This window comes from Plasmodium sp. gorilla clade G2 (assembly GCF_900097015.1).
Source record: "Plasmodium sp. gorilla clade G2 genome assembly, chromosome: 12".
NCBI classification, from domain to species: Eukaryota; Apicomplexa; class Aconoidasida; order Haemosporida; family Plasmodiidae; genus Plasmodium; species Plasmodium adleri (nom. inval.).
Window position 1 is genome coordinate 637,501 of NC_041704.1, and position 15,000 is coordinate 652,500.

At 17.5% G+C, this 15,000-nt stretch overlaps 6 protein-coding genes across 6 annotated transcripts in view; 5 read left to right on the forward strand and 1 right to left on the reverse strand.

Annotated features, from left to right (window-relative positions):
* Positions 1-366: 366 nt before the first annotated feature.
* On the forward strand, positions 367-2,343 carry PADL01_1216400 (serpentine receptor, putative; the record flags this gene model as incomplete). Its single annotated transcript, XM_028683121.1, has 1 exon — positions 367-2,343. One exon carries the CDS (start codon positions 367-369, stop codon positions 2,341-2,343), a length of 1,977 nt encoding a protein of 658 aa, XP_028539330.1.
* A 972-nt stretch (positions 2,344-3,315) lies between these two features.
* PADL01_1216500 (serine--tRNA ligase, putative) lies at positions 3,316-5,154 on the forward strand (the record flags this gene model as incomplete). The annotated part of the gene is made up of 1 exon (XM_028683122.1): positions 3,316-5,154. The coding sequence occupies one exon, from the start codon at positions 3,316-3,318 to the stop codon at positions 5,152-5,154; it is 1,839 nt and encodes a 612-aa protein (XP_028539331.1).
* A 596-nt stretch (positions 5,155-5,750) lies between these two features.
* PADL01_1216600 (conserved Plasmodium membrane protein, unknown function) lies at positions 5,751-6,608 on the forward strand (the record flags this gene model as incomplete). The annotated part of the gene is made up of 1 exon (XM_028683123.1): positions 5,751-6,608. The coding sequence occupies one exon, from the start codon at positions 5,751-5,753 to the stop codon at positions 6,606-6,608; it is 858 nt and encodes a 285-aa protein (XP_028539332.1).
* Positions 6,609-7,662: 1,054 nt separating this feature from the next.
* On the forward strand, positions 7,663-9,285 carry PADL01_1216700 (glycerol-3-phosphate dehydrogenase, putative; the record flags this gene model as incomplete). The annotated part of the gene is made up of 5 exons (XM_028683124.1): positions 7,663-7,707; positions 7,866-8,324; positions 8,422-8,553; positions 8,698-9,000; positions 9,121-9,285. The coding sequence occupies 5 exons, from the start codon at positions 7,663-7,665 to the stop codon at positions 9,283-9,285; spliced, it is 1,104 nt and encodes a 367-aa protein (XP_028539333.1).
* A 770-nt stretch (positions 9,286-10,055) lies between these two features.
* On the reverse strand, positions 10,056-10,514 carry PADL01_1216800 (signal recognition particle subunit SRP19; the record flags this gene model as incomplete). Its single annotated transcript, XM_028683125.1, has 1 exon — positions 10,056-10,514. One exon carries the CDS (start codon positions 10,512-10,514, stop codon positions 10,056-10,058), a length of 459 nt encoding a protein of 152 aa, XP_028539334.1.
* Positions 10,515-12,190: 1,676 nt separating this feature from the next.
* The window catches only part of PADL01_1216900 (conserved Plasmodium membrane protein, unknown function), a gene marked incomplete at both ends in the record, with an annotated part of 2,958 nt that continues 148 nt past the window's right edge, over positions 12,191-15,000 (forward strand). The window contains one exon of the mRNA XM_028683127.1: positions 12,191-15,000. This exon is cut by the window's right edge and continues 148 nt beyond it. Within this exon, the coding sequence (XP_028539335.1) occupies positions 12,191-15,000 (2,810 nt within the window).

Sequence of the window (15,000 nt, forward strand, 5' to 3'; positions counted from 1 at the left end):
TTACTAAAATAAAATTAGAATATAAATTTATATTCATAAAAAATGGCACACTTTTTATGCTTATAAAAATGATATATATAAATATGAAATATTAAAAAAAAATATATGTATTTATATATTCTTTATTTATATGTTAATAATAAATTTGTTTGTTTTTTTTTATTTTTTAAGTGAAGAATATATATAATATATTAAAATAAATATATATATTATATATATATATTTTATATATATATATATATTTTATTTTTTTTTTTTTTTTGTGGTATTATATATATATATATATATATATATATATATATATATATTTATTAATTTATTAATTTATATGTGCTATATTTTCCTTCCATTGATTATAATTTTAAGATGGTGATATGGAAGGGCAATGTAAAAAATAAAATATTGTTTTTAATTTTTGTAGCTTATTTTTTTGTTTTTGTTAAGATAAGCAATGGTCAGTTGATTAAATTGGATGGTCAGAAAATTAACACTAATTATATTCTATATGTTTTGAAAGGTTTATTTATATTTGGAGAGAATGAAAGTCCTTATGTTTTATTAGGAAAAAAGAAGGATATGGATTTTAAGGCAGCTCATGCAATTTTTGAAAATGTAGGTATAAGTACTACTGATAATAAGAACACGAAATATTTTTCTTTTGAAATGGGTGATACTACAAGTGATAATAATAATAATGACAATAACAACGATGACAACAACAATAATAATAATAATAATAATGATGACAATAATAATAATAATAAAAACAATGATGACAATAATAATAATAATAATTATGATAATAATACGAAACAACTACAAAATAGTTACAACAATCATAGTAATAATACAAATAGCCAAAGTGATAAACAAAACTATGACGATGAAAATAAAGATAAATTCAAAATAAATTTATATAAAGATAATCCATATCTACGTAAAAAAAAAGAATATAGATACTCAGAAGATGTGGATTCTTTTGTTACCCCTGAATTATTTTTAGAATTAATAATAATGAAAGAAAAAGATTTTAATAAACATTATTTGCCAAAAGATCATGATATATGTTGTTATATGCAAGAAGAAGGAATAGACGGATATGAAAAATATACTTGCCCTGGAAAAGGATACTTAAAAAGATATATAGATGAGGATAATATGTATTCATTGAAATTACCTGTTTATTTTATAAATGATAGAATAAAAGATGATAATAATAGTAATAATAATAGTAATAGTAGTAGTAGTAGTAGCAGTAGTAGTAGTAGTAGTAGTAGTAGTAGTAGTGGTAGTAGTTATTATAATAATGTTTATAATTTTAATAGTGGGAATGAAATTAATCATGAAAATTTATTAAATCATTTGAAAAATAAATTTGTTTATAATATTAAAGATACAGATGTGTATGCTTTATTTTTATCAAACTGTATGGATAGTAAAAAATATGAATTACATTTACATGGAAATATACATATTTTAAATGAATATGGTTATTTACCAGGAGATAAAATATCAAAATTAAATTTATATGTTTTAAGTATGATAATATATTTAATTTATTTATTTATATGGTCATATTTATTAATTAAGAATAAAAATTATGTTATAAAAATACAAATCTGGATTTTAGTATGTGTTTTTTTATATTTAATGGAAAATGTGTTCTTATTTTTATATTTCTTATCATATAATTTATATGCTAAAGTTAATAATGAATTATTATTTATATCAGTTTGTTCAAGTATTTTAAAAAATGTTTGTTCGTATCTTCTTATATTATTAGGATCATTAGGATGGGGTATTGTCATTCCAACATTAGATAGAAAAACATTTATAAAAATAAAAATCCTTTTTTTCTTTTTTATCATTTTTGATTTTATTAAACAATTTGTAGATATGCATTTAACAGATACACAAATTAATACTGGATATTTTCTATTTTGTATAATACCAGTTACTATTATTTATTCAATTATATATTTATGGGTTTTTACATCAGCTAGCCAAATTATTATACAATTAAATGAGGATAAACAATATGAAAAATTGAATATGTTTAAAAATTTTTTTAATGTATTAATATTTACATTATTATTTTCAATTATAGCATTCATAATAGATATAGTAGTAATGATATATGTAGATAATACTATATGGAATTTAAAAAATTATTTAAGTGAAGGAATTATTAGTTGTTTATTCTTAATTATATTAACAGCCATGTTTTTTTTATTTAAACCTTCTGATAGGCTTAAGAGAATATCTCATTTTACAGAAATTGGAGATATGGATGAAATGGAAGATTTTTCAAATTTCAAAAATTCAATTGAAGATATATCATAAGCAAAAAAAAAAAAAAAAAAAAAAAAAAAAAAAAAAAAAAACACACATCATATATAATTTATTTCTTATTAATTTTTTTTAGTAATACAAATAAATGTAAATATATATATATATATATATATATATATATATATATATTAGGATGATAACCGATGTATATAATAAAAAAAAATATGTTTATAACTATTATTCTAATTGTGAAATTTGCAATGAATAAATAATCAATCCTATATTAAATACAAAAGGAAATATATAAAAATATATTTGATAAGATATTATTACCATGTACAATAAAATGTATATATTTTATTACCATATTATTAATTAGTAAAATATATATATATATATATATATATATATATATGTAATATTCCTGGTGATATAATTTCTCTTTTATATATATAACATTTTGTATATAAAAATAAATACTGTGTATTTAATTATTTTCCCATAATCTTTTTAAAAAATAATATATATATATATATATTTAATTATTTATATATTTTATTATAATTATTATTTTTTTTTATGTAACTATTTGTAAGAATTTCTTCAATTATATTTTATTTTTTAAATATATTTATTATTTCAATATTTATATATATTTACTTTTTAATTATTTATTTGTTTTTATAAAAACGTTAAAGTCAATTTTTTATATATATATATATATATATATATACATTACATTTTGTTCCATGTGGCTTCATAACAAAACAACTTATTCATTATTAATTTTTAGTACCATTCAAAAATAATAATAAATATATAAATATTAAGCAAATAAATAAAAAAATAAAAAAATAAAAAAAAAAATATATATAATATATATATGTATATTATATTTGTTATTCTTATTTGTAAAAATATATAATACCACATATATATAAACATATTCCATTCCATTCCATTTCATTTGATTTGATTTGATTTTTTTTTTTTTTTTTTAAACTGTCGAGCGAAATATGTAGTATGCATATAAATCAAATAATTTTCCTTCTGATCATATTATTTCCTTATCATGTTAACTCGATAAAACCCATTAAACACAAAAATGTAAATAATCTATTCATTGAAATATATCCATATAAAAAAAAATGGGAAACTAAGAAAAAAACAAAGAGCCATTTAATAAAAAATAATAAATTAATAAGTAATGTAGATGTTAATTATATTAATATGATAAACAATGGAAATAATATATCATCAGAAAAATCTAGAGATGTAAAAACAAAAAAAAAAAAAATTATAAGTGGAGAGTATGGAATGAGTCTTGAATTTTTTAAGAAAAATTCAAAAAAAGTAGTCCAAAATTTGAAAAAGAGAGGTATGAACAAATATCTAAATGTTATTGTGATGCTAAAAAAACTCATAAATGAAAAGAATGAAAATGAGGTTTTAAGAAATAAACTAAGAAATAGAAGAAAGATATTATCAGATGATATAAAAAATCTTATATTTAATAGTAAAAAATATGAAGACATATTAAATAAAGATATCACGAATAATTCTGATGATAAGGCTAATTTAATAACCCTAAATGAAAAAGAAAAAAAATATGATACACAAGATGATAATATAAATAAGGAAAAGATAAAATATATAAATCAAACAAATCAAGATACAATTAATAATTTAAAACAATATGATGATGTTTTAAAAAATAATAAATTAGAAATTGAAAAGATTAAAAAAGAAACGAACGAAATTAATAAAGATATAGATGATATAGAAATAAAAATCTTAAATTTAAAAAAAGAAATAGAATATAATTTATATAAATTACCAAATATTTTATTAAATAAAGTACCAGAAGGGGAATCATCAGAAGATAATAAAATAATAAAATTTTATAAAAAAGAAAATATTATTCAATTCAACAATAAGGACAATATATATCTTGAACCACATGAAGAGATAATAAAAAAATATGAAAATAATTTTATTTTCTCAAATATATCTAATAAAATAGGTTCAGGTTATAATATTCTAATTAATGATATAGCTAAATTAGAAAGAGCTCTTATAGATTTTATGATTAATACACATGTTAATAAGTTCTTATATACATATGTTAAGGCACCAGAAATCGTAACTAAATCAGCATTAATTAATACAGGGCAATTACCAAAATTTGAAGAAGATTTATTTAAAATTAAAGATGATTATAAATTATTAAATGAAGATGCTTATTTAATACCTACAAGTGAAGTCTCATTATTAAATTTATTTAAAAATAGTCTAATCGATTTTATACATCTACCTATAAAATTAGTTAGTCATTCATCTTGTTTTAGAATAGAAAAAAATAATACATATGGAAAAACTTCAAAAGGATTATTAAGAGAACATATATTTCAAAAGGTTGAATTAATAAATATAACTGATAAAAAAACATCTCCTTATTATTATAAAAATTTAATTAAACAAAGTACATATATTTTAAAACAATTAAATATACCTCATAGATTAGTCTTATTAAATTCTATAGAAACTCCTTATTCAGCATCTATATGTTATGATATAGAAGCTTGGCTACCTAGCCAACAAAGATATATCGAAGTATCTTCATGTTCTAATTGTTTAGATTTTCAAGCAAGACGTTTAAATTTAAAATATAAAATTAAAGATTCAAATTTTTTCTGTCATACTATTAATGGTTCAGGCTTAGCCGTAGGAAGGGTATTAGCAATTATTCTTGAGCAATATCAAATCAAAAAAAAAAACAAAAATGAAATAACAAAAATTCAGGTTCCTAAGGTTCTGAGGAAATATATGAAGAAGGATATAATACAAGTGGAATATAATTAAATGGATCTATTATATACATCTAAATGATGACCTGAACTGTAACCATATACAAGATGTGGCTATATATATATTATACATATTATATATATTATATATTATATATATATGTATATTATTTTTTTTTATATGTTTATATATATATATATATATATATTTTTTTTTTTTTTTTTTTTTGTTAAACATATCAATTATGAATATTATCTTTTTTTAATTATATTATAACAACGTTGTAAATATTTAAAAAAAAAAAAATAAAAAAATAAAAGAGTATATATATTTTAATTAAAAAATTAAATATGTGTACATATAACAGTTCAATGTGACCATAAATATTAAAATTAGTATTAGGGGTGTATGAAGCAAACAAAAAAATAAAATAAATAATAATAATAAAAAAAAAAAAAAAAAAAAAAAAAAAAAAAAAAAAATTAATATATGTATAATTTATTATATATATATATATCTCAGTAATTATTAGATATTCCTTTTAACATATAAATTAATATTATACATATATATGTATGTATCTATGTATGTATATTTTTTTTTTTTTTGCTTTATATTAATCATGTCACATTAAACTTTTTTACGATAAAATGATAATTAATTTATTTAGGAGAAAAGGAGGAACAGTGATTACATCAGGTGTGGTCATTTCAGAAAGAAAAAGATATTTTATAAATTATAATAAAAAAGAGTTTTATTATAATATGAATAGTTTTAATAAATATTATTATAATAATAATATCAAATATGTCGATGAAAAAAGAAATAAGAACAAAAAAAAGATTAGTGATATAAATAATTATGAAGAAAATTCTAAAGATTTATATTTTAAGAATAAAAGCATTGAAAAAAAAGTTGCAGATATAAAAATTAAAGACAGTCATAATAAAACACTCTTTGAATATATACCTATAGAAGGAAGAACAAATAAGGTACCTATAGCATTTCGATTATTTAATTATATATTTTTATTTATATTATCAAGTGGAGTAATATTAATACATATATTACCAGAAATTAATAAAGAAAAATATATCAGAGATTTATATACTTTTCAAATTTATTCTTTGTCAAGTTTTTTAGTATTTAACGGTGGTTTTAATTCTTTATTTCAATTAATACAATATGCTATACCAACAAATAGAAAATATAAAGGATTATATAATACACTTAGGTTTATATCATCATTAATACCTTTATTTTCTGCTATTATAGCAACTACATTATGTGAGAAATTTCCAAGAGATAGCTTATTCTTATTAACAATATCTTTTATCACATTATTAGTGAATTATTATTTACTACACATTAAATGTTTAATACCTGTGTGGTTATATAAACAATATAAAATTTATATTTCTATAATAATCATAAATTTAATATTCTTGCTATTAAGTGAAGCTCAAATATATACAGGAAGAAAGGTATCTATAAATGTTGACTACTAAAATAAGGAAATATAAACAAATCAACATATAAGATATATATATATATATATATATATATATTTTGCAACAGTCATCCTATGCATATTATACATATAAATATTAATATATATATATATGTAATATTATATATTTATTCATACAAAAAAAAAAAAAATAATAATATAATAAAAAATTATAAATTATCCATTTTGTTATTTAAAAATATATTCACATTTAATATAAAGATAAAAATATATATATATATATATTATATATATATATAGATATATATATATTATATATATATGTGCTTGTTTTTTTTTTTAAACCTTATATTATTATATTTCCTCCGCGTGCACATATGTATACTATATATTTTTAATTTCTTTAATAAATACATGCTGAAAAGGTATACTAAAAATATATATATATATATTATAGTATATATATATATATATAAATATAATAATGTAGTTCTTTTTTTTTTTATTTTATACTTTTTATAATTTTTTTTTTTTTTTTTTTTTTTTACTTTTGTTTTTGTTTTCCTTTTTGTTTTTAATTTTAACCTTCTTTTTTTTTTTTTTTTTTTTTAATATTGTATTTAATGTTGTACTTTTTATTAAACTATATTTTTTCTATGACATGTATATAAAATATATATTATATATATATATAAATACAAATTAAACGTTATAAAATCTTAGTTTCTTCAAAAAAAAAGAAAAAAAAAAAAAAAATTATTATCAAAGGAATGAAACTTTAAACCAATCATTTTGTTGTCATTATGATTTTTCCGTTTTAAAAAAAAAAAAAAAAAAAAAAAAAAAAAAAAAAAAAGGTTTTATTTATATTTTTATATAAGTGTACAAATAAATGCATACAGATTCAGCTTTAACTAAACAAAATATATAATAGATCTATATATAATCTATATATATATATATTTATAGATTTATAAATTATATATTTTTATATGAACAATTTTTAATTTTAACATTATATATATATATATAAACCTATGTTTAAAAATTTATATATATAAATATATATAATATATATAGAATAAAAAAAAATGTATAGAAACCTTTTTGACAAATTGAAGGATGGTCCGCTGAAGGTAATATTATAAGAAAATGAAAATATATATATACTTTGCTCTATATATATATAGACATAAGTGTTATAGTAAATTATATTATAAGGTATATATATATATATCTCTCTCTCTATATATATATACATATATGTAATATTTATTTATTTCCATCTTTTAAGATAAGTATCCTCGGAAGTGGTAGCTGGGCTAGTGCAATTAGTAAAGTAGTAGGTACTAATGCGAAGAATAATTATTTATTTGAAAATGAAGTTAGAATGTGGATTAGAGATGAACTTGTAAATGGAGAGAAGATGGTTGATATAATTAATAAGAAACATGAGAATACAAAATATTTACAAGGTGTACCTTTACCTCATAATATTGTAGCTCATTCAGATTTAGCTAGTGTTATTAATGATGCTGATTTATTAATTTTTATTGTTCCATGTCAATATTTAGAAAGTGTATTAGCATTAATAAAAGAAACTGAATCTATAAGAATAGCTAACCATGCAAAAGCTATTTCATTAACAAAAGGATTTATTGTAAAACAAAATCAGATGAAATTATGTTCTAGTTATATAAGTGACTTTTTAAATATACCATGTAGTGCATTATCAGGGGCCAACATAGCCATGGTAAAAATTAAAAAATATATATATGTATATGTATATATATATATATATATATATGTATATGTATATATATGTATATATATATGTATATATTTTATAGGATGTGGCCATGGAAAACTTTTCAGAAGCTACCATAGGAGGTAATGATAAAGACTCCCTAGTAATATGGCAAAGAGTTTTTGACCTACCATATTTTAAAATTAATTGTGTAACTGAAACGATTGAAGTCGAGGTAATAACGAAAAGAAAATGGATAAATAAATAAATATAAATATATATATATATATATATATATATATGTATGTATGATGATATGATAAAAAAATATGTTTATATATATTATCCCTTTTTAAAATGTAATATTTTATATGTACAGATTTGCGGAGCTCTTAAAAATATTATCACCTTAGCATGCGGATTTTGTGATGGTCTAAATTTACCCACAAATTCAAAGGCAGCTATAATAAGAAATGGAATAAATGAAATGATATTATTTGGAAAAGTATTTTTTCAAAAATTTAATGAAAATATATTATTAGAAAGTTGTGGATTTGCTGATATTATTACTTCCTTCTTGGCAGGAAGAAATGCAAAATGTTCAGCTGAATTTATTAGAAGCACACCAAAAAAAACATGGGAAGAATTGGAAAATGAAATATTAAAGGGTCAGAAATTACAGGTATGTTATAAATTATAAAAAAAATAAAATGTAAATAAATATATAAATGAATAAATAAATAAATAAATAAATATATATATATATATATATATATATATATTATTTTTATTTACCTTTTAGGGAACCGTTACCTTGAAATATGTTTATCATATGATCAAAGAAAAAAATATGACAAACGAATTTCCGCTCTTTACTGTTCTTCATAAAATTTCTTTTGAAAATGAAGATCCATCCAGTTTATTAAAAACATTTATGAATAGCAAAATAAACCACTTTAATTTATAATTAAAATAAAATAAATAAAATAAAAAAAAATAAAATAAGACACACAATTTTAATATATATATATATATATATATATATATTATACCTTTTCATTTTGTCATACTTTGTTTTTTAAAATTTCTTTTCTTTTTTTTTTTATTTCCCTTTTTTATTCCTTTTAAAATAATATAATGTGACCTTATTTATATATTTTAAGTTTTCAATGAATTAAATAATACATATATATATTTATTTATTTATAATATCTACACACCAAAATTCATGTAGAATTTTTCAGTTTTAATAATTTTTAAAAACAATTTACTGATTAAATCAGAACCTTTCTATTTATAATAATGTTTAACAAATGAAAAAATAAATAAAAATAAATAAATAAATCATAACGATGTATATAACTATAATATGTATATATTAAATGTATATATTAAATATATATATTTATATATTCACTTAAAAAAAAAAAAAAATTAATTATTATATAAACAAAAATAAAATATGTATTACCCAGTATATATTTGAATATATTAAATATAATGTAATAAAATTATTTACATAAAGTCAATTTTGTTTATATATATATATATAAAACTAGTGTGTATATTATATTATTTTTTTTTTTTTTCCTGGGTTTAAGAAAAAAAGTAATTTTAAAGCATATTAAACAAAAAGGATAGACATATGAAATGAAAAAATATATATATTTTAACACATCTGAGTAGTACATATAAAAATAAATATATATATATATATATATATATGTGTATATATTTTTATTCTTTGTTTTTTTTTTTTTTTTTTTTCTTTGAAACTTGATTTGTATTTATAACTACGTTTGATTCCACATTTACTTTGATAGTTTGTAATTTCAATCCAATTTTTTTCATTAACTGATATTTATTTGGAATATCATTATTTTTATTTGGTAATTTTATTCTTATTCTTCCTTCTATTAACCAGTCTTTTGGATAATATTTATTTTTCTCTACAACATAAGAAACATTTAATTCTTTACAAGCAAGAGCAATTTCATCAACTGTTGGATCACTTACACAATATTTTAAATTAATTCTTCTTCCTTCATTTACTTTTTTTTTTTTATTAATATAATTTGGATATATTATTTTCCATCTTGAATAATCTTTGTTTTCATCTAATGTATTATTTTCACCTGTATTATAAATATCTCTATTATAAACATCAGTCACGTTTAACCCCTGTCCATTTATCATTGCAAAAATAGGAAGTTTTTAATATTAATAAATAAATAAATATAAAAATATATATATATATATATATATATATATATATATATATATGAATATATTCAAATAATTGTTTCACTTATAAAATATTTTCTATATATATTATATATATGGATAACTTTTAAATAGTATAATATATATTTATATATTATGCTCAATATAAATATTTTCTCATATTTTTATTTATTTTAACTTTTTTTAATTATCATTTCAGACATATCTTTATAAAATATATAATTGTATATCTAATGAGTATAAATTTTTTTTTTTTTATTTTTTCATTTTTTATGAAAAATGTTTCATGGACTCTCCAAATTTGATATATTACAATTTTTTTTTTTTTATTATTTTTCTTTTATACTATACATAAAAAATATATAATATTACAAATTCATCTTTTTTTCGACAATTATATATAATTTTTTTTTTTTTTTTTTTAATAATAAAAATGAAAATATAAAAATGTATATAATATGATAATATATATAACATATATATATATATATTGAATAATTGTAAACAGAAATAAAAATATTATATATATAAAATATTAAATTATATATATATATTATATATATATAATATATTTATATATATATATATTGTAACATTTTAAGTATACATAATATGAATTATATATTTATATATATCTATATTGTATTTATATTATATATATATATATATATTATATCAAACCCATGCCTGAAGAAAAAATAAAAATATATGTTAATAAAATAAAAAATAAAAAGAATAATAAGAATAAATATATTTATTTTATATATATATGTGGTATTTATATTTATATATATATTATTTTTTATTTATTTATTTATTTATTATTTTTTTTTTTATTTTTGACAGATAATACAAAAATATTTGTTGCCCATTTTTAATGGTATATTATAAATATTTTGTTTAAGTCTATTAATATTAATATTAATATATATATTTTTTTTTTTTTTTTCATAACATTTAAAATGACAATATATATATTTTAAAAATATATACTTATATAAAAATATATTTTTCTCATATTTTAATATGTAGATATATATATATATATATATATATATATATATATTACATAATACTTTTGTGTATACATATAAAATTTAAAGAAATATTTTATATATATATATGAACATACATTCTTTAAACCCAATAAAAAAAAAAAATATGAAAAAATGTCCATTCATAAAAAGAAGATAATATATACATTACAGAATAACATAAAATAATAATATATATATTATATATATATGTATGTATTATCGTTTTTGTTTTTTTTATATTTATATATGTTTGGTATTTGAAAATCTCCCTCCCCTTTTTTTGTGTATGACTCTTTATATATATATATATATATATATATATTTATATTTATTTATTTTTTTTTTTTTGTGGTTCATATGAAAAGATTAAGTGAAAAAAAATTTCAAGTTGATTATATAAAACATAATTATGAATTTAACAAATAAATAATTGTACTTATTTTAAAAAAAAAAAAAGGAAAAAGTATATCAAAACAAATAAGATGAACATTTTTTTTTTTGTTTGTTTTTACAAGAATAAGATATATAATAGAAAATGAATTATATATAATAAAATAAATATAAATTAATTTAGATATATAGAAGATAAAAATGTTTAAGAGATGTATCTTATATTTTGTTATATCCATTTTTAGTTTAATCCTGGTGGTTTATAAAGAATCTAGATATGCATATAAGAAATTCAAATATGAAAAAAACTTTGAGAAGAAATATGAAAAAGGTTGTGATATAAATGATGACTTTTGTTTTAATAATAATGAAAATGTTGATAAGGCTATAGACAAACCAGAAAAGGATTACGAACTTGTAAATTATGATAAAAATATAAACAACAACAATAATAATAATATTAATAATAATAATAATAATATTAATAATAATAATAATAATAAGAGTATAAGTATAAGTCTTAATAATAATAAAGTGAAGAATAAAAATTATTTTGATAATTATAATAATAAATATGTAGATAAGAATAAAATAAATTATATTTTTAAACCATATTTTGAAGAATCAAACAATAATATTACAAAATTTGATCATGTTATTTCTTTATTTTATGAATTTTCAATAAATGCTAAATTTTTTATTTTAATATTTTTTAAATCTACTATGAATATATTACATTCATATGGAATTTTATTAATTTCTTTAATAAAAATATTATTTTTATGGTTTATTATTATACAGCCATATATTAAATGGTTATTTATTAAATTAAAAAAATCATATATGAAATTAGATTACCAAACAAAAAAATATATAATATATATGATGACAATAATTATAACATTTTTATATTTAATATATATAGGTGTTTTTAAATATATCATAAATAAAATATCTAGAATTTATAAATATTTTTTAAAAAAAATATTCAGAATTAATAATTTCTTATTTAAAATTTTTCCATATATTATAAGTACCTTATTATATGCTACAATAATTAAAGCTATACCGATTAATTATATATCCTTTTTTATTTATTCATGTTTTTTTCCATTTCCTTCTATATATTCAATAGTTATTATTATGAAGTATGTTTATCTTCCAACTATAAGTACTTGCATTATCAATAATGCTGAAGAAAATCAGGAACAAAAAAAAAATAATGATCAGCAAAAATGCAAATCCATAAGTACATATAACACATCTAAAGAGAAACATGAATATATAAAAAATCATGATACTTATTCATATATCAATAAATCAATTTTAAAACAAAACAGTCACACAAAGGAGAATAGCCAACAACATAATTCTTCTACAACCAATGCTACAACTTTTATAAAATCTGTAGATTTTTTTAAAACAAATGAAGATCTAACATTAGAAAAAATAAAAAATATAAATGAAAAGGATAAAAAAAGATCTAAAGGAATGTTGAAAAAAATTACAAAAAAGGTAACTCGAAAAATAACTAAAAAGACAACTCAACAAGGAATATGTGAAAATGAATTACAAAATAAAGAAGGTCATTCAGAAGAAAAAATAGATAAAGATTGTGATAAAAAAATAGATAAAGATTGTCATGAAAAAATAGATAAGGATTGTCATGAAAAAATAGATAAGGATTGTCATGAAAAAATAGATAAGGATTGTCATGAAAAAATAGATAAGGATTGTCATGAAAAAATAGATAAAGATTGTGATGAAAAAATAGATAATGTTTGTGATGAAAAAATAGATAATGTTTGTGATGAAAAAATAGATAATGTTTGTGATGAACAAATAGACGAAATTTATGATGAACAGGTAGACGAAATATATGATGAACAAGTAGACGAATTTTATGATAGTTCTTCAGAAAAAGAATGTGATAATCATGTGGATGATAAAGAAGAACATTCTTTAGATGATAAAAACGAACATTTATTAAATAACCAAATTGATGATCCTGTAGAGGATTATGTTGAAGAATATATTGAAGAACAGTCTAAGAGTGAACGTAAAATTTGTTATAAAGATATAAATAAAAATGTTCATATTAATCATATACATGTTAATAATATTAATCAAATAAATAACAAATCTATAGATGAAAAAAGTAATTATTCGCTAAGCAATTTTTCTTTTATAAAAAAAAAATATTCTACTTTATTTGGACTTGAAAGTTTTAATTTAAGATTTAGATATAAATCGAAAAAAGAAAACAATTCTCAGTTATCTTCTATTCAAAATAATCAATCAGGAAATCAAAGATTTAGTTGTGCATCTTCTATTTCATTTTTAAATGATGAAGAAGGAAATATACTTTCATATGATGTACCCATATTATTAGAATATTGGTTATTTATTAATATATTGAAATTTTTAAAATCAGCACTTTTTTTTCATAAATTTGTAAAAATACCTTTCCTATTCGAATATTTTACATTGTTTGTTATTACTATAAATTTAAGTGAAAAATTACATGAGTTCATGTTTTTAAAAAAATATAAATCTTCTATCTTAGTAAGATTATTAAAAAATGTATTAGTAACAACAGTCGATTTCTTATTATATTTCTTATTTAATGTTAGATTAGAAAATGAAAAAAAAGAACAAGCGATATCAAATAATAATAACAAACAAGAATATTTAGAAAGAAGTAATTTATTAATCAAATTATCAAAAATTTTTAAAGATAAACTTAAAATGAATGAAACAGTCAAATTTAGTTTTACATGTCTTAAATCTATCATAACAGAAAATGTTGTTGAAAGTGTTAAATTACCTTTATATATTAAAATTTTTATTAATATCTTAATATATATGCCTCAATTAATCTTACTTATATTCCCATCTTTTATACTCAAAATTTATTTCCTATATATTTTTTTTCTAGCACCAATTTTTGGATCACTTAAATGCTTAGAAGAAAAAAAAGCTATACAAAATAAAATTTATTTTATTTGCTA